Source organism: Schistocerca nitens, chromosome 9 (genome assembly GCF_023898315.1).
Source record: "Schistocerca nitens isolate TAMUIC-IGC-003100 chromosome 9, iqSchNite1.1, whole genome shotgun sequence".
NCBI lineage: Eukaryota > Metazoa > Arthropoda > Insecta > Orthoptera > Acrididae > Schistocerca > Schistocerca nitens.
Genome location: NC_064622.1, coordinates 485,344,955 through 485,370,206, shown reverse-complemented (window position 1 = coordinate 485,370,206; position 25,252 = coordinate 485,344,955). Strand labels below are relative to the sequence as shown.

Sequence of the window (25,252 nt, the reverse complement as noted above, 5' to 3'; positions counted from 1 at the left end):
TACTAAGTTACTTCATATGGTCATGTGGATATCAGCTGCTTTACTGTCCAGACAAAAAAAAAAAAAAAAAAAACATTTTTAGAGTTGCTTTTTTTGAAGATATGAGTGACATTGAAAGTTATTGGAAAAATTGGACATTGTCTCTGTTGTGTTGCATTATTTTTTCCCCTCAGAATGATTCCTGTTATAGGAAGGTCATTAAATATCTGAGTTTTCAGCACAAAATTTTTAACAGTGTGGTTCCCCCATTGCCTTTAGCTAGTAACACGAATAAAGCATGTTAGAATAAATGTTGGATATAGAGCAAAAGGTGAATGACAGATGCACTCAGTATTAAATTATGTTAGAGGCTGTTCTCATATGATGAACCTGAAGCCAATTATTTTCATTTTGTTGTTGTTGTTGTTGTTGTTGTTGTTGTTGTGGTCTTCAGTCCAGAGACTGGTTTGATGCAGCTCTCCATGCCACTCTATCCTGTGCCAACTTCTTCATCTCCCAGTACCTACTGCAACTTACATCCTTCTGAATCTGCTTAGTGTATTCATCTCTTAGTCTCCCTCTACGATTTTTACCCTCCACGCTGCCCTCCAATACTAAATTGGTGATCCCTTGATGCCTCAGAACATGTCCTACCAACCGATCCCTTCATCTAGTCAAGTTGTGCCACAAATTTCTCTTCTCCCTAATTTTATTCAATACCTCCTCATTAGTTGTGTGATCTATCCATCTAATCTTCAACACTCTTCTGTAGCACCACATTTCGAAAGCTTCTATTCTCTTCTTGTCCAAACTATTTATCGTCCATGTTTCACTTTCATGCATGGCTACACTCCATACAAATACTTTCAGAAACAACTTTCTGACGCTTAAATCTATACTCGATGTTAACAAATTTCTCTTCTTCAGGAGCTCTTTTCTTGCCATGGTCAGTCTACATTTTATATCCTCTCTACTTCGACCATCATCAGTTATTTTGCTCTCAAATATCAAAACTCATTTACTACTTTAAGTGTCTCATTTCCTAATCTAATTCCCGCAGCATCACCTGATTTAATTTGACTACATTCCATCATCCTCATTTTTCTTTTGTTGATGTTCACCCTATATCCTCCTTTTAGGACACTGTCCATTCCATTTAACTGCTCTTCCAAGTCCTTTGCTGTCTCTGACAGAATTACAATGTCATCGGCGAACCTCAAAGTTTTTATTTCTTCTCTATGCATTTTAATACCTCCTCCAAATTTTTCTTTTGTTTCCTTTACTGCTTGCTCAATATACAGGCTGAATAACATCGGGGATAGGCTACAACCCTGTCTCACTGGACTCTCATTCGGGAGGATGATGGTTCAATCTCGCGTCCAGCCATCCTGATTTAGGTTTTCCATGATTTCCCTAAATTGCTCCAGGCAAATGCCGGGATGGTTCCTTTGAAAGGGCTCGGCCGACTTCCTTTCCCCTCCTTCCCTAATCCGATGAGACCGACGACCTCACTGTTTGGTCTCTTCCCCCCAAACAACCAAACCCAACCTGTCTCACTCCCTTCCCAACCACTGCTTCCCTTTCATGCCCCTCGACTCTTATAACTGCCATCTGGTTTCTGTACAAATTGTAAATAGCCTTTCGCTCCCTGTATTTTACCCCTGCCACCTTCAGAGTTTGAAAGAGAGTATTCCAGTCAACATTGTCAAAAGCTTTGTCTAAGTCTACAAATGCTAGAAACGTAGGTTTGCCTTTCCTTAGTCTGTCTTCCAAGATAAGTCATAGGGTCAGTATTGCCTCACATGTTCCAATATTTCTATGGAGTCCAAACTGATCTTCCCCGAGGTCGGCTTCTACCAGTTTTTCCATTCGTCTATAAAGAATTCACGTTAGTATTTTGCAGCCGTGACTTATTAAACTGATATTTCGGTAGTTTTCACATCTGCCAACACCTGCTTTCTTTGGGATTGGAGTTGTTATATTCTTCTTGAAGTCTGAGGGTATTTCACCTGTCTCATACATGTTGCTCAGCAGATGGTGAAGTTTTGTCAGGACTGGCTCTCCCAAGGCTATCAGTAGTTCTAATGGAATTTTGTCTACTCCCGGGGCCTTCTTTCGACTTAGGTCTTTCAATACTCTGTCAAACTCTTGACGCAGTATCATATCTCTCATTTCATCTTCATCTACATCCTCTTCCATTCCCATAATATTGTCCTCAAGTACATCGCCCTTGTATAGACCCTCTATATACTCCTTCCATCTTTCTGCTTTCCCTTCTTTGCTTAGAACTGGGTTTCCATCTGAGCTCTTGATATTCATACAAGTGGTTCTCTTTTCTCCAAAGGTCTCTTTAATTTTCCTGTAGGCAGTATCTATCTTACCCATAGTAAGATAAGCCTCTACATCCTTACATTTGTCCTCTAGCCATGCCTGCTTAGCCATTTTGCACTTCCTGTCGATCTCATTTTTGAGACGTTTGTATTCCTTTTTGCTTGCTTCATTTACTGCATTTTTATATTTTCTCCTTTCATCAATTAAATTCAATATATCTTCTGTTAGCCAAGGATATCTACTAGCCCTCATCTTTTTACCTACTTGATTGTGTGTGGCCTTCAATATTTCATCCCTCAAAGCTACCCATTCTTCTTCTACTGTATTTCTTTCCCCCTTTGCTGTCAATCGTTCCATTATGCTCTCCCTGAAACTCTCTACAATCTTTGGTTCTGTCAATTTATCCAGGTCCATCTCCTTAAATTCTCACCTTTTTGCAGTTACTTCAGTTTTAATCTACAGTTCATAACCAATAGATTGTGGTCAGAGTCCACATCTGTCCCTGGAAATATCTTACAATTTAAAACGTGGTTCCTAATTCTCTGTCTTACCATTATATAATCTATCTTAAACCATTCATGTTATGATTTGTATCACTCATAGCATCCCCAGCAGTTTGAAGATGTGCATTGTGAGAAAGCTGTTAGCTACACCCGCTTACAATAATAGCTGACCACATACAGCATAAAAAATCTTGGCCAGTTTAACCACACCAATTAAATACCCACAAATACACACCAGAAACCAAAATTGCATTGAGACTTGAAAGCCCAAAACAGATTTTACATACCAGTTTGCTAGTACCTTGTCAGAATCCAAAAATGCAGAAAGTTATAGTTAAACAGTATTATAGGCAGGGATTATTTTATCAGTCTGCAGACGAAGGGGTTGGAAGACATCATCCGATATTGCTTAGTGAAGTTACTTGTGAACCCAGAGCAAGGGTCATAGCAAGTTAGGACAAACAGTGAAATGCTAAAAAAGCACAAGATTTAATGTAAAAAGGACAAGATTTGAAAACTTAAGTAACTAGAATTGTGAGAGAGTTCAGTTGATTTGTTAATGACTTTTGAACAGCAGGCTGCAAATAGAAGCCAAGGAACAGAAAAAACACCAATACTGGCCTAGCAATAGCCAAGGAAGTAAGCGAAATGAGATGTTGCAAAATATGAGAGAAGAATGAAAAATGAAACATAATTAAATGGAAAGTGTTCACAGTGATTGCAGGAGCAGGGAGTGGAAGACAGGGGTTATAAAATGGCACGATTTATTAGTGTAAGTTGAGGCCAGTCACACGGTGGGAACTGAGTGCATATTGCAGAAAAACTACCATAGTATGTTGTTACAAGAGCATGGCATTACGAAGGAGAGTCAAATGTACACACATGGCAAAAATGTATACACATGGCAAATGAGGCAGTGAAGTTGTGTTGTAAAGTGTGATCTATAACATCCTTATGTGGTATCAGAGTAGACACCCTGTGCCCATTTGGTCACTGTCAGCTGATGTTACTTTCCTCGACAGTGACACTACCTTGGGTGGAGTTTTTCAGACGTTTATAGGGTTAGAGTAGGAAGTAGTTCGAGAGCACATAGTACAAGTCCTGTGTGCCATGCTTTATGGAAGTAATTTAGGTAAGAGCACAGGGTGTGACTTGTGTGTTGAGAATGTCAGGGAGATCGCTGAATAGGATGAGCTTCTTGGTTGACGCGATTTGAGGAATTTGATCAAAGTAAAGACAACAGTGACACTGACCATGAATGTAAATAGTGAAACAGTGTCCAAACAGACTTGCCACAAATGTCATAGCTGCAGGATAGGGAACGTGTTTCATGTCGAAGAATTTGTGATTCGCCCTTGCAACAATGTGTCATGTAACAATGTGTCATGTAACAATGTGTCATGTAATCAAACCCAGCTAGAAATATATAATGCCCTCAGATCACGCATCTCATTGTTGCTTGACAGACTTGATCTTTGTTTTGCTGAATTGTTACTGCTACTTTCTTTATGCCTGCTGAAATAAGTATGTACATAGGCTGGATCATATCAATGCCCCATACTGTTTTTGCACTCTGCACACTTTTTTGTATCACTGTAATCCACACTTCCATGATTCATTGTGAGACCAAATCTCCAGAGATGACTATTCAGAAATTTTCCTGTACCTCCTATGAGTCACTAATGTTTAGTATGTTTATAACACACTTATAAAGTACTACTTATACAACTTATAGGATGTGACCTAATACGCTCCCTTAACCCTCGAGTGGATGCACCGTTTTCCATAACAGGAGTAGGCACGTGGCGTACTTTGTACACATTTAAAGAATAGCGGTCTTTATGTTACCAAGGTAAAAATGTATGAGCAAAATCAAGGTTTAATCTTAGTTTAATAGAACAATGATAAAACGAACTTACATAATATGAGCTAAAGCACTGTTTAGTTAAATAATAATGAAATACATTTCATTATACCACTCTGTTGCCATGGACAGATGTTATCACACAGTAATCACCTGGTTGAAGCATTAAACAGCGCATTTGCATCAGATCACAGACAATTGCCTAATTCTGATATTGTGCTGCTTGCTTGTAATCTGGGGAATTTTCACACACGTATTGTAAAGTTTTTTTCACTTAGCTTGCTGTTATTCTATATTATTGCTGCTCACTTGGACATATGATAACACTATTTATCACAGCGTTAGCTGAAGCATCAATGAAGGAGTATGTCCTGGCTCACAATTGTGAAACAACAATAGAATGGCAGAAAACAATTTTATTTGTGCTTGGCACACTTTATACATAGCTACACGTGCTCCAGGGTTAAAATCGTATGTACTTAATTCTTGTAGTAATTGCTGTACTCATACTATCAGCACATGTTATAGGACTGTTACCACACTATGTGCTTATTTGAGTCTCTCACAATGTAATTATTAACAGTTTCCTCCAAGTTTTCTGGCTGCAACAATAACAGCACCTGCTTCCATTGCCCACTAATAGATGGTGCTAAGATCTAACAGTATAAGTGCTGCTGTCAGTAGTTCTGACATGTGCTGCAGTTCAGAATTAGTCAGCAGTGAGACTGAGGTTAATGTCGCGGAAGGTGGCATGAAGTTTATAAAAGGTACACAAGGCACTTACTAGCAATTTACATTCAGATTTTGTATGAACTACAGCAGTAAAATTTGTTGGAGTGCAGATAGAGAATATGTTATTAATTTATCAGAATCAGGAAAGCTATGAAATATATCTAGACCTCTTAATTCCAGGAAAAACCTATCCAGGTGACTGACGTAACAGTAGTGCAGATGGCAGCTGTAGTGGTTTATGTATATCCATCGCTCAAAAATGAAATAGTTATTTCTGACTACAAAATTGTGTAGGGGATGGGGAAGAACAGCATAGGTTGTCTCTGAAGTATGAGTTTCAGCTGAGAAAATTTGTTTAAGGGAGGCGATGACTAACAAGGAGTGGGTTGAGAGGTTAGGGCAGACTAGGATTTCAGAATGCTTGGGAAATGGTTATTTTTTAAAAAAGAATAGGTGTTTTGGATAGAAGGCTGGAGATCATTTGAAGCAAGAAACTGCAGCGCATCTGAAATGGCTAGGTTTGTATATCTTGTGTAGAAGTTAGCAAATTCACATAAAAAGTAGTGGGTGTTTCCGTGTGTCATCCTTGGATAGGTTAGAAGTTTTAGTGACTTTTGCAAATCCATTACCACATGGGTAATTTGGTTCTCATGGTAAGTACTGAGCAGAAACTGGTGGAGACTCTTTTTCCACCAACTGGCCAGTTTAGTTGTATAGTAGTGAACGCCTTGCCTACTTGAGGATAATGATGGAAATGTTAACTTTTATGGAACGAAGAGTCTGCAATTCTTTAATGGATAAGTTTGGACCATATTGCAGTCATCAGAGGTAATATAGTGAATCCATAAGTGTAAGAAATTCCTGGAATCCAATGTTTCAGTGTGCTATCTTCTTTGCCTGTCATCCACGTCAGTGACCATTTTCGTAATAGATATAGTAATACTATGTTATATTTTAGAAAGGAAGATCTCCATTTTGCTTCTCACCATTGTTAGGACTGTAAGGACAGTATTACATATATCCTACAAATTTTATTCAACACTGCTTCCAAAGGTGCTGAATTGACTGGCTTCTAGTGATGTCAAAGAAACGACAATCTCGTGGCAGAAACAATAAAAGTTCTCAATAACACTGAAACTGACATTGTGCTTCAGATATTATGCTTGCCACAACAAAAATTACATGTATGTTTGTCAGCAGATTCATAGAAGTTGAGTTAAAAGTGTGATATATTTTGTGTTGCAGGTTATATATTGGAAACTTACCTACAAAAGTTAATATAGCTAGTGTCAAGGAGAAATTCCCAACAGCTTCAAGGATAGACATTGGCTTTGCACAGAGGATGAAGTTCACGCGGTATGTACCTTGGTTGGAGAGTCATCATCAGATGTAGAGGTAACTCCAGGTGTGCCCCAGGGAAGTGTGTTTGAACTGTTACTGTTAATGTTGTATATAAATGACATTGCAGGCTATATTAATGATAACTTCAGACTTTTTGCAGATGATACAGTTATCTACAATGAAGTACCATCTGAAAGAAGCTGCATAAATATTCAGTCAGATCTTTGTATGATTTCAAAGTGGTGCAAAGATTGGCATCTTGCTTCAAATGTTCAGAAATGTAAAATAGTGCCCTTCACAAAATGAAAAAAAGAAAGTAGTATCCTATGACTATAATATCAGTGTGTCACAGTTGGAATCGGCCAAATACCTGGGTGTCACACTTTTGTAGGGATATAAAACAAAATGATCACATAGACTCGGTCATGAGTAAAGTGGGTAGTAGACTTTGGCTTATTGGTAGAATACTGGGGAAGTGCAATCAGTCTTCAAAGAAAATTGCTTACAAGTCACTCGTACAACCCATCCAAGAATATTGCTCAATTGTGTGGGGCTTGTACCAAATAGGACTAACAGGTGATATTGAATGTATACGGAGAAGGGCAGCATGATTTGTGACAGGTTTGTTTGATCTGTGGGAGGATGTCAGAGAGATAAGGAACTTAACTGGAAGACTGTTGAAGATGACTCTAGGAATATATTATAATTCATTACATATAATTATATAATTCACTACATATCACTCACATAGGAATCATGAGGATAGGATTAGAATAATTACTGTATAGTTAATTGTTTTCTCTCAAATACCCCATTAGATCATAGTATTTAATTTATAATCATTAAAGAAGAAATTTATGCAGAGTGAAATTACCCTCTTTTCCTCACATCTGTTCTTTCTCAGCAGAATACATAATTGGGTAATTAATGCAGACTATATTGCCTGCAAAATAAAATAAATTGTATACTGTAAATCTTTCTCTAGTATTTAGCCAGTTGTATAACTCCACAAAAGTTGACAAGTTTATTGTTAATGTGGTGATTGCAAAACTTTTGAACATTTTTTGGCTACATTCGAAAGAAGTTACGTGTTCAGTAGCTACACACAGAGTCAAATGTTGACTGTAGTAATTAGTGTTCAAAGAAAAATTTAAAGGCATTTTATAGTTATTTATGAGACATGTTAAAAAAGTAAGGTGATTTTTCAAATTGCGCGGGCAGCGTATGTCCAATTATCGAACTTTTTTTATGTTGGTACAAGTCTCAAACATATGTTCACAGTTTCAAGTGCACAGCATATTTCATTTGTTTTTGACATATGGAAAGGTTAGATGTGTTTTAGTGTGCTCGGTGATTTTCGATTATTATAAAAATGAGCAAATAATTTGCATCAAATTTTGTAAGAAAAATGGAATCAAGTGCTCTAAAACACATGAAATGTTGACAGTTGCATATGGTGAGTGTACTCTAAGTAAAAAAAATGTTTACAAATGGTACAAGCTCTTCCAACATGGCCGAGAAGATGCCAATGGTGAAACTCGCTCTGGGCGCCCCAGCACATCAACAACAGATAATAACGTTGAAGCTGTGAAAAAAATTGTTTTGGAAAATTGTTGAATTACCATAAGAGAAGTTGCTGAGGACGTTGGCATATCGGAATGGAAAAACAATTCATGATTTTGCATCACGACAATGCACTTGCTCATTCGTCATTGCCTGTGAGAGACTTTTTGGCCAAAAACAACACATTAATCATGCCTCACCCACCATATTCACTGGATTTGGCCACCTGCGACTTTTTCCTGTTCACAAAACTGAAGAGACCTATGAAAGGACAAAGATTTTCATTGATTAAGGGAATAAAAACTGCGTTGCTGGAAGTACTCAAGACTGTACCAAAAAGTGCTTATGAGAAGTGCTTAGAGGATTGGAAGAAGTGTTGGCACAAGTGTATTGTATCTTAGGGGATTACTTTGAACATGAATATTGATGACTAAATATTTTTTCCTAAAAATAAAAAGTCACCTTACTTTTTGAACACACCTCATACATGGATTACTGATATAATCTCCATCATACACTTCACAGTAACTGGATTGTATAGATTACAGTCACATTGTCACAAAGAAAGGGTTGTTTAGATTATGCATCACCACTGAAATCTTCCCCCAACCCCCATAAAAAATAAAATAAACTGTAAATGTTATCTCATATGCATACACGTCAAGATAATGACTAATCAGCAGTATTGAAAAAAGATCACTACACACACAAATAATGGCAGGAGTAAAGGTAACCAATCGACATATAGCAAAGGTATTGAATATTTGAGAAGTCCATAAATACAACTTAAAGTGAAACTTCCTGACAGATTGGAATGTGTTCCAGACCAAGAATTGAACCTGGGGCCTCTACCTTTTGCAGGCAAGTGCTCTACTAACTGAGCTACCCAAAATTCAGAATGTCACTAAGTTTTCAGACGGTGTCTTTCCTTAGAGCTACTTAAAAGGAACATTCACATATACAGGGTGTTTCATAATTCCTATTACGGACTTCTAGGGATTGTAGAGGGGACTTAGTAGGTAAAGCTTTGATAAGGAAACCTCGCCCAGAAATGTACCATTTGTTTATAAAATAAATTTAAAGGTGAGATCACTTTCAAATCTGTTGCTTCGTGGTATGCACACAGACTGAGAAGAGGACCATCGCGTCACCTGACGTAACGTACCATGTGCTTACAATCAATGCGTCAGCATTGTGCTCCTTTGTCAGTCCATCATTGAGCAGCAAGGATGACTGAGACAGTATGGGATGGTGGAATGCATGTTTGAAGAGTACAAAGAGGTGCTGATAGTTTTCAATGAAGCTGGATATATTGGTAGGGCTGTACAGCAGAAGTATGTTTTCTGAGTCACTGCAGTGCATCATATACCACATTTGTTCAACTACAACACCAGCTGGGAGAAACTGGTATGTTCGCAACTAGGAGAATCGACTGTGGTGCTCCACGGATCTGCTGCACTCTTGGCATTGAAGCAACATCCTCCGTCACATTGAAGAAAACAATGACGAGTATTAGAAACATTGCCTGTGCCGTGGACATGCCCTATGCAAGCATCTGGTGTCTTCTGCATGACTGGCATTCCAATTCCGATCTAATAAAATGTGCAACCGTTAACTCTGGCATATTCTCCACTGTGACACGTCAATTTCAGGACACCGTTTCTACATAACCGACTTTGCACAGTACATTTTTTTATGGATCAAGCTCACTTCACCAGGGAGGCTGTTTTGAACTGCCAAAACAGCCACATCTGGGACGACAAGAATTGTAATGCCACACATTCACATGGTTATCAGCAAGGGATCGGTATCAGTGTATGGGTCGGTATCATTGACGGTCGTCTTATTCGTCCCTACAGTCTTCCGTACCATATGACAGATCCTAGATACTTGATATTCCAGCAAGAGGTACTGGTAGAGTTTGTGGAAGAGCTCTGGCAATGATTTGTTAATGTGAAAAATGCCAAATTGCACAATGGCTCAGAAACCGCATTAAACTGTAGGCCTGATTAGAACTGGCTGGTGAGGGCCCGATTAGAACTGGCTGGTGAGTGAGTTTAAAGGTAAGAATATGGCAGTGGTATACCACCCTCAATAGAACCAAGTATAGTAAGGTAATAGAGTTTTCAAACCAACATTTAGGTCAGGGACAGCTTCCACTTTATGATTTGTATAGAGATTGTAAATCTTATTTCCATCTTTATTCAGGTAAAATCTGCCTTAAATTTAGTGGGATTGGGGTGAAGCGTGCTTAGTCTCATCTTAAGAAAACAAAATATGTTTAACAGCATATTACTGTTTGGTGTATTTCTTCAATGTGATACTTTCCTTCTATGTGTAATTTCAGATAATTTGTAGCTTTAGCAGCTTTTCTGATCAATATGTTTGTGTGTTCAGGTATGCATTTATTAGGTACAACACAGTTGACGAGGCAATAGAAGCCTACAAAAGCACACACAATCTTGTTCTCGATTCGAGAAGCATCATTGTCAGGTTTAGGAGACAACGAGGACCCGTAGGTCTACCAGGTGAAAGTCGGCCACCGAAACCTCCAAAGGTGAGATACCATTGTTTGGTTTACAGTGAATAGGGGCTTCCATATTTTGCTATGTATAGTGTGGTGTGCTTTGCCTTAAATGTTGCCTTATTTGTGTACATCGTATGGAAGGGGAGAGTGTGTAGCTACTGGTAGCATTCTAAAATACATTCACTTATTTGTCCTAGGCTCAAAAGGAAGCAGCAAAAACACAAAAGGGGAAGAAGGAGAAACCTGTTAAACCTAAAGAAGTGAGTACAACAGATAAAATGTAGTTTTTTGAAACATTTAATATGTTTTCCAGCATCTTATTTGTACAGGTTTCTAATTTTCTTTAATAGTGCAGTTTCTACTTCCTGCAATTGGTCTCTAAATAGAATGGTCCTGCACTTGCCCCTTCTTTCTTCTCAGCCTCAGTTTAAATTGTTTCGGGCATTTTTTGTCTCCTAATTATGAGACCTCTTTTTTTGCTTTGTAGATTTAACCTTTATTCAACACCCGAACCCCTGTTGTACAGTGTTTTTGAGTTTATCTGTTATTACTCTTTACTGATAATTTCTTGCCACAGGTAATGTATCATGCTATCTACTTCATTATTGGGACTGATGCACCAAACACACTGGGAATCTTCTATACATTGTGTGTATGAATTAATGTTTCAAACTGGCACAGTTGAAAGCACAACCACTATGAGTATAAGCAAAAATGTGTGAATAAACTTGGCTCTGCATATAAACTGTTAGTGACATAATTTTTAATTTGCTCTTACCAGCACCCACTGATTTCGCCCACTGATTTCATTTTGTGTAAAACTCATCTTAGCTGGGAAGATGGGCTTGCTTAACCAAAGTTATACGAATTTTGGTAGAAGTATAGTTGCTTTTAATAAACAAGTAGTTTGAGAGCTAGTTGTAAAGTTTTAATTACCACTTAAGAATAATAATGTTAACATAACTAACCCTTTGACTGCTACAAATGTGCTCTCTACATTGGCTTTGTCGTTGCCATATCACTCACTAATGCTGCTGCCTGTTCCGAGAGACGATGTTATGGTCATTATGAAATATGTAACCCCCAATTTTAAAGAATTATTCAGTGGAAAAATTAAGATTTTTGCACACCTTACAACCTGTTACCTTCTCTCAATAAAGGGCTAAATTTCTTTTTGTTGTTTGTCGTAGTTACTGTGCTAGGTCAAATAAAGTAAACCATTGCATGAAATTTTAAAGAATTTCTGCAGGTAAAAATGCATTGCATGAACCCTGTGTGTGCTTGATTTTAGCTCGTATATTAATGTGTGTGAAATGTAAATACACATACAAACAATATACACATAATACTTTACATTTTATTTATTTATGTCTAAGTTAATGTATTACATTATACTATGTCACATGGTGTTCTTTAAAACCTGTTAAATACACCTGACAGTGGAAAATCCAGGAGGCAGTGTAGTTTCAGTTGCCTGAGACTGCAGTCGCGCTCGCGCGCCACGCGTGCGCGCATTTGTGTGTGTGTGTGTGTGTGTGTGTGTGTGTGTGTGTGTATCTATTGTTGACGAAGGCCTTAATGGCTGAAAGCTTTTATTGTGAGAGTCTTTTTGTTGTGCCTAGCTGCGAATCAGCATCTCCGCTATATGATGAGTAGCAACTTTCCTTCAAATATTGTTAAATACATATGAGGTGATTTTGAACGATTGGGCAGTAGGTCATAGTTTTCTACATTTTCTTTGCTCCTTGGCATTTGGTATCTTCTTCTGATAACATAGGTTGCACATCCTTTGCATAGGCTTCCCCTGCTGATTCTTACAAATCGCTAAACTATGGGACAGTTCCCTTGTTTTATGTGTATTACTGTCATGCATAGCATTTCAGCAGACAGCAGTTTGGTAATGAGGTGTTCATGAAATTTTTTTATTTCTATTTATGTATTTGTGGTCCCCTCATACACGAAGTGTCCATTTACACTACTGGCCATTAAAATTGCTACACCAAGAAGAGATGCAGCTGATAAACGGCTATACATAGGACAAATATATTATACTAGAACTGACATGTGATTACATTTTCACGCAATTTGGGTGCATAGATCCTGAGGAATCAGTATCCAGAACAACCACCTCTACTGTAATAACGGCCTTGATACGCCTGGGCATTGAGTCAAACAGAGCTTGGTCGGCGTGCACAGGTACAGCTGCCCATGCAGCTTCAACACGATACCACAGTTCATCAAGGGTAGTGACTGGCGTATTGTGACGAGCCAGTTGCTCAGCCACCATTGACCAGACATTTTCAATTGGTGAGAGATCTGGAGAATGTGCTGGCCAGGACAGCAGTCGAACATTTTCTGTATCCAGAAAGGTCCGTACAGGACCTGCAACATGCGGTCGTGCATTATCCTGCTGAAATGTAGGGTTTTGTAGGGATCGAATGAAGGGTAGAACCACAGATCGTAACACGTCTGAAATGTAACGTCCATTGTTCAAAGTGCCGTCGATGCGAGCAAGAGGTGACCAGGACGTGTAACCAATGGCACCCCATACTATCACGCCGGGTGATACACCAGTATGGCGATGCCGAATACACGTTTCCAATGTGTGTTCACCACGTTGTCGCCAAACATCGATGTGACCATCATGATGCTGTAAACAGAACCTGGATTCATCCAAAAAATGACATTTTGTCATTTGTGCACCCGGGTTTGTCGTTGAGTACACCATCGCAGGTGCTCCTGTCTGTGATGCAGCATCAAGGGTAACCGCAGCCATGGTCTCAGAGCTGATAGTCCATGCTGCTGAAAACCTCATCGAACTGTTCGTGCAGATGGTTGTTGTCTTGCAAACGTCCCAATCTGTTGACTCAGAGATCGAGACGTGGCTGCACGATCCATTACAGCCATGCAGATAAGATGCCTGTCATCTCGACTGCTAGTGATAGGAGGCTGTTGGGATCCAGCACGGTGTTCTGTATTACCCTCCTGAACCCACCAGTTTCTATATTATGCTAACAGTCATTGGATCTCGACTAACGCGAGCAGAAATGTCGCGATACGATAAACCGCAATCGCTATAGGCTACAATCCGACCTTTATCAAAGTCGGAAATGTGATGGTACGCATTTCTCCTCCTTACACGAGGCATCACAACAACGTTTCACCAGGCAACGCTGGTCAACTGTTGTTTGTGTATAAGAAATTGGTTGGAAACTTTCCTCATGTCAGCACCTTGTGTAAATGCTCTGAAAAGCTAATCATTTGCATATCACAGCATCTTCTTCCTGTTGGTTAAATTTCGCGTCTGTAGCACGTCATCTTCGTGGTGTAGCAATTTTAATGGCCAGTAGTGTAGTATACGTGTTCCGAAAAGCAAATGTAGTGCTAATTTCCACCACTTAATATCCTTCTGTATCATTGTTGGATATGACACCATCTGGTCACTTCTGCTGATGCCAGTTTTGCCAATATTATAAGCTAGAATCGCCAAAGTTTTTTGTTTCGGAGGATGACCATGATGCATAAAATTCAAGCTTGATATCATAATAGGCACGTTTGTTGATTGCATCGTAACATTGCAAACATCCCTTCATTTTCATCACACACTGCTGTCATCTTCACTTGCTATCATTTCACCTCTGTTCAGCGGGTATGACATTACAAAACGTGGCGTAAATTTTTTGTTGTACTGTACAGTTCTAGTGACATGTGTTTTGAATTTTAGACATTCAATTGCTAATTCGTAGCTCGTGTAAAAGTTGTTGACAAACAGAGTTCGTCCTTCATTTAGCAATTTAGCTGCAAGTTCAGTACAGACATTTTCGTCTATGCCAATTTGCTTTCTTCTGCTGGTATCTCATCCAGAACATATTTTTGCAGATGACGTATACCATTCAGTGGAACACAGTTTGAAACTTTTTATGCTATAATTGTATGTGATTTTGTTGGTGTGTATTGTCATCCCCTCCAAGGAACCTCCTAAACATACTCATGTGGTGAAAAGACTTTTTGATAGTTGTCTGTCAGTATGTTTAGGAGGAGTAAACCTTTTCCAAGTCTGCTACTCTCATCTGTCTTTTTGTTGTTTGTGAAATGTGATTTCACTAACAGTAATTCAAAACGATTTCTGTGCAGAAATGGAAAGTTGTAAATAGGGTTCATTGACCAACATCTAAAAAGTAATGTCTGTACTAGACCCATCCAAATCATGAGCCCAATGAAATTTGTAATTTCTTCATACGTGGTGGGTTTCCATTTATTCAGTCAACCATGTTCAGTCATTTCGTGTCGATGCAGTTTTTGCCCTGCATATCGGTTAGTCTCTGTGACTAAAGGCCTCAACCCTTTGTTGTCTAAGAATAACAAAAGCGCTTCGCATGCGTTATTATCAGATGGCAAATCCATCACAAGCACACATTTTCCAATGAACAGAAATGGGTGTTTATTGTTAGCAAATTTATTCGACTGGATATTGTGCAATGAATCATCAACAGAGCTCAATTCCTCTTCTTCGTCTGCAGCGAGCTCTTCCAATATATGATCAAGATCTTCACTCACATACGATTCCTCCGTATCGGGATCTGAACGCAATGGACTTCTATTTATCACTTTTTGTCTAAAATGCACTACTTCATCATTACTACTGTTCTCACTGTCAGTTATTCTTTCACATCATCCAAGGAATATTTTGAGGATACAGAAGTCACTAACATGAGTCTCAAACACAGTACGCTTTTTGACTCTATGACAAATCTAGGATAGCTGCAGTGAGATCACAGGCGGTCCTTTTGCTGAAGTGCTTGTCACTTTCCCATTTTTTGAACTAAAAACTTCATTCTTTGTAATGAATCGAAGGCTCTGTGGCATTAGATCACTGGCAACGCACGGACATACTCGAGTCACAATGTCGTTATTTCCTCTCATCGTTCCGTTTAGATTCTACAATCTGACAGTCGGATTTGGGACTCAGGTGAAACTCAACCAAATTGCACTGAGCAACAAATATGTCAAAACTGACAGCTGGATATCACCTCACTTTGTTCTTGAGTTGTCGGTTTTTATATTGGGTGGATGGTTGTGCACAATGTGCACATATCCACCCCTGTGCATCACGAATAGTATGGTCAGAACAATTGTCACATTTCATAATCGGTTCAAGATATCAAAACGAGGTTTATTGCAAATGATAGCACACAAAGAGTCACGTACGTCATACGATAATACTCGAAACTTTTATATTCACTGAGATACGGAAGTAACGTGCCCGTATCGGTGGGAGGGTCAGCAGAACAGGATGTATAAGCACAGGGGCTGCACATGAGTCTCAAACACGTCCTCAACACCTGCACCTGGGGAGTAGCAGAATGTGACGAGTTAACTCGTCCACAGCAGTCAGAGGTTTAATTTTTGTTTGTTTGCTGATACGTGCCTGCAGTCATGGTACACACTCCCCTCCACCAAAGAATTGTAGGAGGCCACCAGAAAGGCCAAAACAAAGAGGCATAGCAATTAATATAGTGCGGTATTGGACAGTAATTTATTTCCAGCAGCAGCAGAAATGTTGCAGCCTTGTCAGGCTGACCCCAATGGGTAGAGAAGTTATTTTTATTGGCCTGACCCAGTGGCAGCATTTCTGATGCTGCTGGAAACGAATTGCTGCCCAATACCCCACTTTACCAATTGGCTACATCTCTTTGTTTTGCTCATCTGGTGCCCACCTACAGTACTTCAGCGGTGGGGATTTCAGTGTGTAGCACTGGCAGAAGTGCCTGCAAATATGCAAAAATTTATTACATATTGTATTTTTTCGAGATGATACTTATAACTTTATGACTATCCCTCCTATTGTGACATGTTATGATTACTGTATAAGTTCAAAGTGTTGGCCTTACAGTTCTGTACTCATCCCCATATTGAGGTTTGAATTTCGTCAAATGACTGTGGATAATTTCTAAACTGTCATCAAGAATTCTCTGCTCCAGTTCTTCAATTGTGTTTGTAGGGGTGCTGTACACACGACATTTAACATGGTCCAGACGCAAAAGTCCATAGTTTTCACAGCAAATAATCTTGCAAACCATCACAACAGATCTGCTCTGACTTGTGCATTATTGACACACTATGTACGAATTGCTAGGTGAGCAATTTTTCGCATTGAAAGTGTTGTTGAGAGTACTAGTTGACCATTTTATTGTTCCATCGGGGTATATACATTCCAGCACAACTGGGAAATCCGGGAATTTTTTCATTTGGGAAAAAAACAGGGAAAAACCCAGAACTTTTTTTAGAATTCTGGAATTCTTTTTTTTTTTTTTAGTCTTCAATTAAATCTTTATACTTTTGACTGGATGAACTGATAAACAGCAAAATGTGTCAAAGGGTTTAGGATGAATACTATGGAATACTTCACAACAATAAACTGCTGACAATGAGCATGATGTCACAACTGTTTACATTAAGTTCATTTGAGCAGTTGCCAGCAGGCTCACATGCTTGCACAGTTAAGTTGCGTATGAGCAATACCTATTGTCACTTTTGGCTACTAGTGTGTAGCTGGTAGCTGTATCAGCAGTAGTAACAAGCAGCCAGATGCTACCCGGAAAATTTTTCTGGCGCGCCCAAGCTGCCAGATTCGCGTATGCACAGAGTAGTCTGAGTTGTAATGGGGAGGGGTTTAGTCTTCACATGTTCCGTGTTTACGTTTAGTGATTTTGTTGTTTCCTCCTCATTTACAATTCTCACTTCAGATGAAAACAAAGCGGATTTCTGTGGCTGGGAGCTGTCAAGTGAATTGACATACATTCACGTAATTACGAAAGGCTAAAATACGTTGCTAGTTTCAGTCTTCTGATTTTATTTTATTTCCACATTTCTGGCAGTCAAGCATTAATCGCTTTGCAGAACAATGAAGTTATTTTTGTCACTTTACGAAATGAATGTGGCTTCTCTCCTGTTTGGCCCTTTGCATCGGCATGACTACCACCAAATTATCAGTTAGGATGAATGGCCATAGACAGAGGGTGTATGCAGGCAACATGCAATTTCGTGTTGCAGAGCATGCTCTACATGACAATCATGACCTCGGCACCTGTTTCACAACACGCGCCACCTGGATCCTTTCCCCAGACACCAGTTTCTCAGAACTCCGCAGGTGGGAACTAGCACTACAACATGTCCTTGGTAGAGATGGGCAAACTTGTTCATCCTTGGGAACTAGTTCACTAGTGATCTCTCTTTTATGGGAACCATTCTTTTTTACTCATTCACCATTCATATGTGTGTGGTACATGGTTCTTATGAAAAATTGAAAATTAGTAGCATAGGTGACTGAAGGTGGAAGGCACCAAGAGGTGGCACTTGTTTCCGCTCTGGAGTACAGAGTTTTTATTCATTACAGAATTCTCACACACTTATAGAAGTAATTTTCATGATTCTGCAAAACTTCTCGTTTAGCCAGCTGTAGCATTATGTGGCCAATCGCAGTGAAATAATATGAGGTGTCACATGAAAAATCGGCTCCGAGTACAGACCGCTCACCAATTATGCATTATTTGTTGTCCACTACGAGCAGAATAGTAAACATGTAATAATTAGGCAGTAAAGAAATAACAAATAAGCTAGTGCAACCAACAACTTCGAAACAATAGATGATGAGTGGTGGGTGACGATGAGCAGTCTAGTACTCGGGGCTGATTTTTCGTGCACCACCCTGTACCACTGAAATAATGTGACAGCAGACAGTCGATTATGGAGCGCGGGCTTCATTCGGTTGTAAGTCGGTCTGCCTTCCGTAACAATGAACATGCTGTTTTACCTTGGATAAAAAAGAAGACAGAAAATGGCCACTCATGTATGCCGTACTGACTTCCTTAGCATGCATAATAACAAAACAACTTGCCTTTTTATAAGCATGTCTTCTGCTGTTTATCGAAATAGTGAAGTAAGCTGATATGCCCTTTTGTTACCTGAAAAGATGTATGTATTACATACCACGTAATTTTTATGTGATTTACATAATTATAGAATATGAAAAGAACCAGAAGTCCAGAGTTCAAAAAAAGGTTTGAAACAGATCTAGAATGGGCATGTGCAGTGGACGAAACGAACAACAACTCGATACTGAATAAACTTGGAGCCGTCGGCAGTGGAACTGTGAGTGGCTACGTAAAGAAGGATGATTTCGGCCGACGGAGACCAAGACAGATGGGAACGGGACTGAGGCTGGAACAAGACTGGCCGACGTGCCGATGCAGGAACGAGACCGAGCGTTTCCTGTTCTGAGGAACTAAAAGTAGAAAGCCGCGACCGAAGTGAACTATGAAAAACTGTTCCTTAGAACTCATTCCTCGCTCTTTCCGTTCATCTTGGTGAACCGTTCCTTTGGACCCATTCGTTTGCGAGGGACCCACCTCTATCTAGTCCTAGGTTCTCGCCACCCACCTGGCCTTAATTTATGTTGATTTCTTCTGTCCCAGCATTTCTTCACTGTAACTACTCTTTTTTCACTTTATTTTAGTTTTCTACATCTTTTATCGTCTTACTCATCTGTTTTTCACTGCTCCCCTCCTACCTCTGCACGTACAGTGCAATTAGCTTTTCACTCGTATGAACTATTGCATGATGTTTAAGCAGTTATCAATGCCCTGCATATTACCCTGTCTTCCACCTGTAAGCTGTTAGGTTTTCAAATCTCGTCCGATGCAGTCCCCAACAATCAATCTTTCCTTTTCATCCCATGCAGCAAGTGTCCCCTGACACACGGTTCTGGGTTGCTTTCCCGAAATCTACTCCTTTTCCAAACCTCTCCAGTCCTTTTCCTTCACTCCTCTTCCTTCCCAATCAGCCCTTCTGCCTGAAAAAAGAGCAACCGGCTCCAAAAGCTTGCCTAATTACAACTGTCTTTTGTGTGTGTGTTCTGCCACCACTTGGTGAATAGATTTTTTTCTCTATCCAATTAAATTATTATGTCAAAAATTGATTGTTTTCCTTGCATATTGTCATCGTAGCTACCCACACACAGTAACACCTGTTTTCTGGTGCTCTGCTGAAATGAATCTATTTCTAAAAGGTTGTAGGAAAATATTATGAATGGTGGTTTGAAAAGTGTTACTTTAAAAGCAAATTTCCTTTTACACAAGATGATATGTTACGTGTGAAATGTCAGGGTGTATACATGGACAAGGAAAAAAAAATCCTGGATTTTTCCCGGATGTCCCGGTTAAAAATACACTTTTATCCAGGTGAAAATACACTTTTTCCGTGATAGGTGACAGAGTACTTTGTCTCAGAACTATAAAATTTAGAAACTCTTTGAATGGTTAAGCTTTTATACACTGGCGTAGAACTTCCCGGCGCTTCATAGAAAGAACACTCCCCTCCTCCCAATAAAAAAAAAGACCTGTTTTGGAAAGATGTTTCATGTGCAGCAGCATGTACACCGCATATTTTTGTATCACGAAAGTATATATTTGAATTCCACCAAACACAGCACCTTAGTTTCCAAAGCATTGAAATCGAGACTGCGATGCCCTTTAGTAAGCCAGTCATAGCTGATGTCACATGATCTCGCCAGCCGATGATAGCAGATCTTCAGAGCAAACGACACGTGACGTAATCAGCCAATAGTAACCAACATCACTGCTATTCAGTAGTGCGAACACATAAATATGAAAAGTTAATGGTTTGAATTAATACACATGGTGTAGCTACAAGAAAAGCTTTCACATACAATATTGGTCTTTTTTGCACATGTTATACTTTAATATACATCACACAAATGTGCCAGTAAATTTTAAAACAATACACAAACGTCTAGGCACGAATTTTGCTAAGTGGTTGGCCGTCACAGTGTTAAGCTTTAAATGAGAATCCAGCGCTCTGTGATTTAAGCAATTCAAAGCACATTTCACATGTAACATAATTCATCTTATGTAAAATGAAATTCATTTTGAAAGTAACACTTTTTAACCACCATTCGCAGTATTTTTCCGCTACCTGTTAGAATTTGTTTCAGCAGTTCTAAGAGAGTGCCAGAAAATGGTGTTATGGCACGTGCGCAGCTACGATGACATAGGAAGTCCTCATGTTCGTACCTATATAGCATTAAGAGATCTTACATTACATCATAAATGAAACAGAACATCAGAGGATACTTCAAGAGCATTGGAATTTCGTAAACCAGACTAAAATGCATAATTCGGCAGAAAGTCCACATTCATATGTCCAAATTCACAAAGAAATAGGCCCCAACCTGATGTTAAGCTTTTCAGGTGGTTTTCGGGCTGCAAATTTTCTTGGAGTACAAGTATCTAATGTTTGGTTCTTTATTATGGCATAACGTCATACGTGCCAGGGGATAAAAACGGGCACTTGTAATTCAGCAAACAGTTGACACTAGCCAGTACTGTGGAATAAAATGCTTCATTTCAAATAAATTGACTGCCTCTGCAGAAAAGATTAATAAAAGCCAAATTTCTTTAGCAAATCAACAAAAATAATTTCAGTATTCTGAAAGGTAATTAATGCTTGACTGCCAAAAACCTGGAATTAAAATAAAATGAGGAAACTAAAACTAATAACATTTCAGTCTTTCGTAATTATATGACTATTTTAATTCACTTGCTAGCTCTCAGCCACAGAAATTCGTTTTGTTTTCATTTGACGTATGAGTTTTAAACGAAGAAGAAACAGCAAAATCACTAAATCTAAACACTGGTCACATGGAGACTACCGTCATCTCCACTGCTACCAATGTAAAACTTAAGTTGCAAAGAAAATGCTCCATTTACAACAACAACAAAACAAGTGCCCACATAAGTGTGTGCCAGCTGCAGAAGTGTCAAAGGCTTGTTTCAGCAGTTCTAAGAGAGCGCCAGAAAATGGTGTTATGGCACGTGCGCAGCTACGATGACGTAGGAAGCCCACATATTCGTACCTATATAGCATTAAGAGATGTCCTAAAGGACAAAGACTATGCAATACTTTGTAACAACAAAGGTGCTTTCATTGAGCATGATGTGATAACTGTTTTTAGGTTTGTTCAAGCAGTTGCCAGTGGGCTCAAGTGGACAGACCTGAAGTTGCGTAAGGCACTGAAGTTGCGTAAGGCAGTGCCTTCTCCTATTTTGAAGTGTGGCTGTTAGTTGTATAAGTTCTAGCTTCAAACAGCCATATGCTACGTGAAAACAAATGAAAGCCAAACACATTTCAGTGGCTGGGAGCTATTAAGTGAATTAAAAGACATTCACATAATTTAATTATGGAAGACAAAAATATGTACTAGTTTCAGTTTTCTGATTTTATTTTATTTCCATGTTATTGGGAATCAAGCATTAATTGCTTTGCAGAACAGTGAAGTTATTCTTGTTGGTTTGCTAAGAAATTTGCCTTTTATTAATCTTCACCGCAGAGGCAGTCTAATTATTCATTGTCGAATTTCAGGTGCACATTTTCATTTTCTGGCATAATGCCATAATAAAGAATCAAACAGGATATAATACAATATTGGTATTCCAAGAAAATTGGTTTCCAGAAAACACCTCTGAAAAACTTTACAGAATTTTACATATCTACTTCCCATGAAAACAATGTTTTTTGATGACAGGACATGTTTCAACACTAGTCTGGTATCTCCTCTAACTTTGATGTTAATTTGTTTTGTTTATGTCTTTATGGAACACAGTTCTTCAGTAAATTGTAGACTGGGAGCACACTGTGTTTTATCATTGAAACTCCACACAAGGCATTATATTTACTCCTGGAGTAGAATAGAAACTACCAATTATACAGTTTCTTGACTTCACAAATAAATGTGTTCATTGTTTATACGGTTCAGAAAAGTCATAAAAAGGTTATTGTTCTTAGTTCTTTTGCACACAAACAAGCAAGAAATTTTTTTTCTCTTTCCTTATTGCAATATTGTGTGGATGTAAACCTGTTTGGAAATGTTAAAACAACATAACAGAGTATGAATAAAAAAATCCATGCAAAAGCCACCATTTTGCAACATATCAGGGTACTTTGAGTTGTAAAGTCTAGTTTTGAAATTAATATTGTGCCAAGGACTGCTTTCGTATTTTGCATTCCTTATTTGGCTAGAATGATGTACAATACCTCCGTATGTCCCCTTCGAACAATATGCTGCAATGCTGCACATGGTCACACAATGCCCCAATAGACACGAAATTCCAAAGAGAAATGTGACGAAAGGTGTACGAGCAGAGCAATCACTGAGCACGGGCTTCCTGCGTCGTCATTGCTGCACATGCGCAGTAATGCCTGTTTTTTGAAGGTCTCTCTCACAGATGAACCTATTTCTAACAGTTCATTGGAAAATATTGCGACTGGCAGTTTGAGAAGCATTACTTTCAAAGTAAATTTCCTTTTACGCAAGATGAATTGTATTATGTGTGAGAATGTGCGATGAATTTCTTAAATCACAGAGCTCTTGACTCTCATTCATAATCTAACTCTTTGAGGACGAGTCAATTAGAAAATTTTGGGTCCAGAAACCAGACATTTATGTCATTATTTAAAATTTTTCTGACACATTTGTGTTTGATACATCTTAAAGGGTTGTTGTTGTTGCTGTTGTTGTTGTTGTGGCCTTCAGTCCAGAGACTGATTTGACGCAGCTCTCCATGGTACTATTCTGTGCAAGGTTCTTCATCTCTCAGTACCTACTGCAACCTACATCCTTCTGAATCTGTTTAGTGTATTCATCTCTTGGTCTCCCTCTACGATTTTTACCCTCCACGCTGCCCTCCAATACTAAATTGGTGATCCATTGATGCCTCAGAATATGCCCTACCAACCGATCCCTTCTTCTAGTCAAGTTGTGCCACAAATTTCTCTCCAATTCTATTCAATACCTTCTCATTAGTTATGTGATCTACCCATCTAATCTTCAGCATTCTTCTGTAGCACCACATTCTGAAAGCTTCTTAAATGGTAAGCTTTCAGATATAGTATTGGTCTTTATATGCATGTCTTACAGGTTAACACATGCAAATAAAGACCAATATTATATCTGAAAGCTTAGCTTTTCTTGTAGCTGTATTATATACATATCAATTTAAACCATGCACTTTTCGTATTTGTGCATTCAACCTATTGAACAGTGATGTTGCTATTGGGTGATTACATCATGTGGTCTATCCTCTGAATATTTGCTGTCATTGATTGGCGAGATCACATGATTGGCTGATGAAAGTGTATCGCAATCTCAGTTTCAACATTTTGGAAACTATTGTGCTGCTTTTTGTGGAATTTGTATTTATACTTTCATAATATGAAAATATGCAGCGTACATGTTAACTGCGCATTGACAATATTTTCAAAATGCAATTATTATTATAAATATAATTTTCCTGGGTTTTAGTCCCTAAAGTACAGGGTGGTTCTTCACCAGTCAATAAAACCTTTACCATTCAAAGGATTGATAAGTTTTACAGTTCCAAGGGAAAGTATATTGTCACTTAATATGGAGGAAATATATTCTAACGAAGGAAAATGTGTGTTTTCAGCCAGGAAAAAGTGTATTTTTAACTGGAAAACCTGGTATTTGAGATTGCTTAAATAATGCTGTTTCTTTGGTGGCTCACTAGAGCGCACCAAGAGGCCGACACACATGGCTCTGGTAAGCCAGCTTGTGAACAATATGTGTCATCAGTGAAGATACATTACTTCTCCCTTCTAGGGGGTGAGAAAACCACATACATAGGTACAAACATTAAAAAAAAAAAATTAGACAGAAAAAATGCACCGGGGAAACTGATTGCACAAAGCACTGAGATTACGAGTCATGGAACACACCAGTGACGGTGATGACTTCCAAAAACAGCAACTGCTGTAGCATGTGGCAGGCAGGTGAAGGTGAGTAGGGGCGGAAGTGATGGGGAGGCAGTTTAGTGCACCGTCTCCCCTCTTGTGAGAGGCCGTAGGGCAGGACCAGGGAAAGGTCTCCATAGTGATGTCCTCGTCGAGGTCTGCAGTCAGCACCAGAGGTGTCAGTGGGGGTGTCAGAGATAACAACTTCACAAGCTCCAGCTATGTAGGTGGTGGCAGTGGCGGCTGCAGCTTCAGGTGCAGCGGGGGTTGCACCAACGACAGCAGTTTAGGAATGGTGCGGAGGCAGAAACCCCAGATGCAGTCTGCCAGGCAGCAACCCCCTCTGTGGTGTTAACTGGACCATCTGCAAGAGGAACAGGCATCTGAGGTGGCAGGTGGGCGGGGGGGGGGGGGGGGGGGGGAGCAATGGCCTCTTCGCTATGGGACTTGTTGTGCATGGCCACAGCATGTTGAAGTGACAAGTGACGACTAGTTGCGTCTCCCCGTCCCCCCTTCCCCATCCACGCCTCCCGAAGACAGGAGCCCAGTTCTGCAAAAACCGCTAGCTCAAACAGGCACACCCAA

The 25,252-nt window shown here is 39.3% G+C and overlaps 1 protein-coding gene across 4 annotated transcripts in view; it reads left to right on the top strand.

The window, feature by feature from the left end:
• Window positions 1–25,252, top strand: part of LOC126203389 (homeobox protein slou-like) — a 143,136-nt gene that overhangs the window by 86,897 nt on the left and 30,987 nt on the right. For all 4 annotated transcript variants that reach the window (XM_049937694.1, XM_049937696.1, XM_049937695.1 and 1 more), the window contains exons 6-8: window positions 6,655–6,765; window positions 10,711–10,870; window positions 11,038–11,100. In XM_049937694.1, the coding sequence (XP_049793651.1) occupies window positions 6,655–6,765; window positions 10,711–10,870; window positions 11,038–11,100 (334 nt within the window). The remainder of the gene's footprint in view (window positions 1–6,654; window positions 6,766–10,710; window positions 10,871–11,037; window positions 11,101–25,252) is intronic.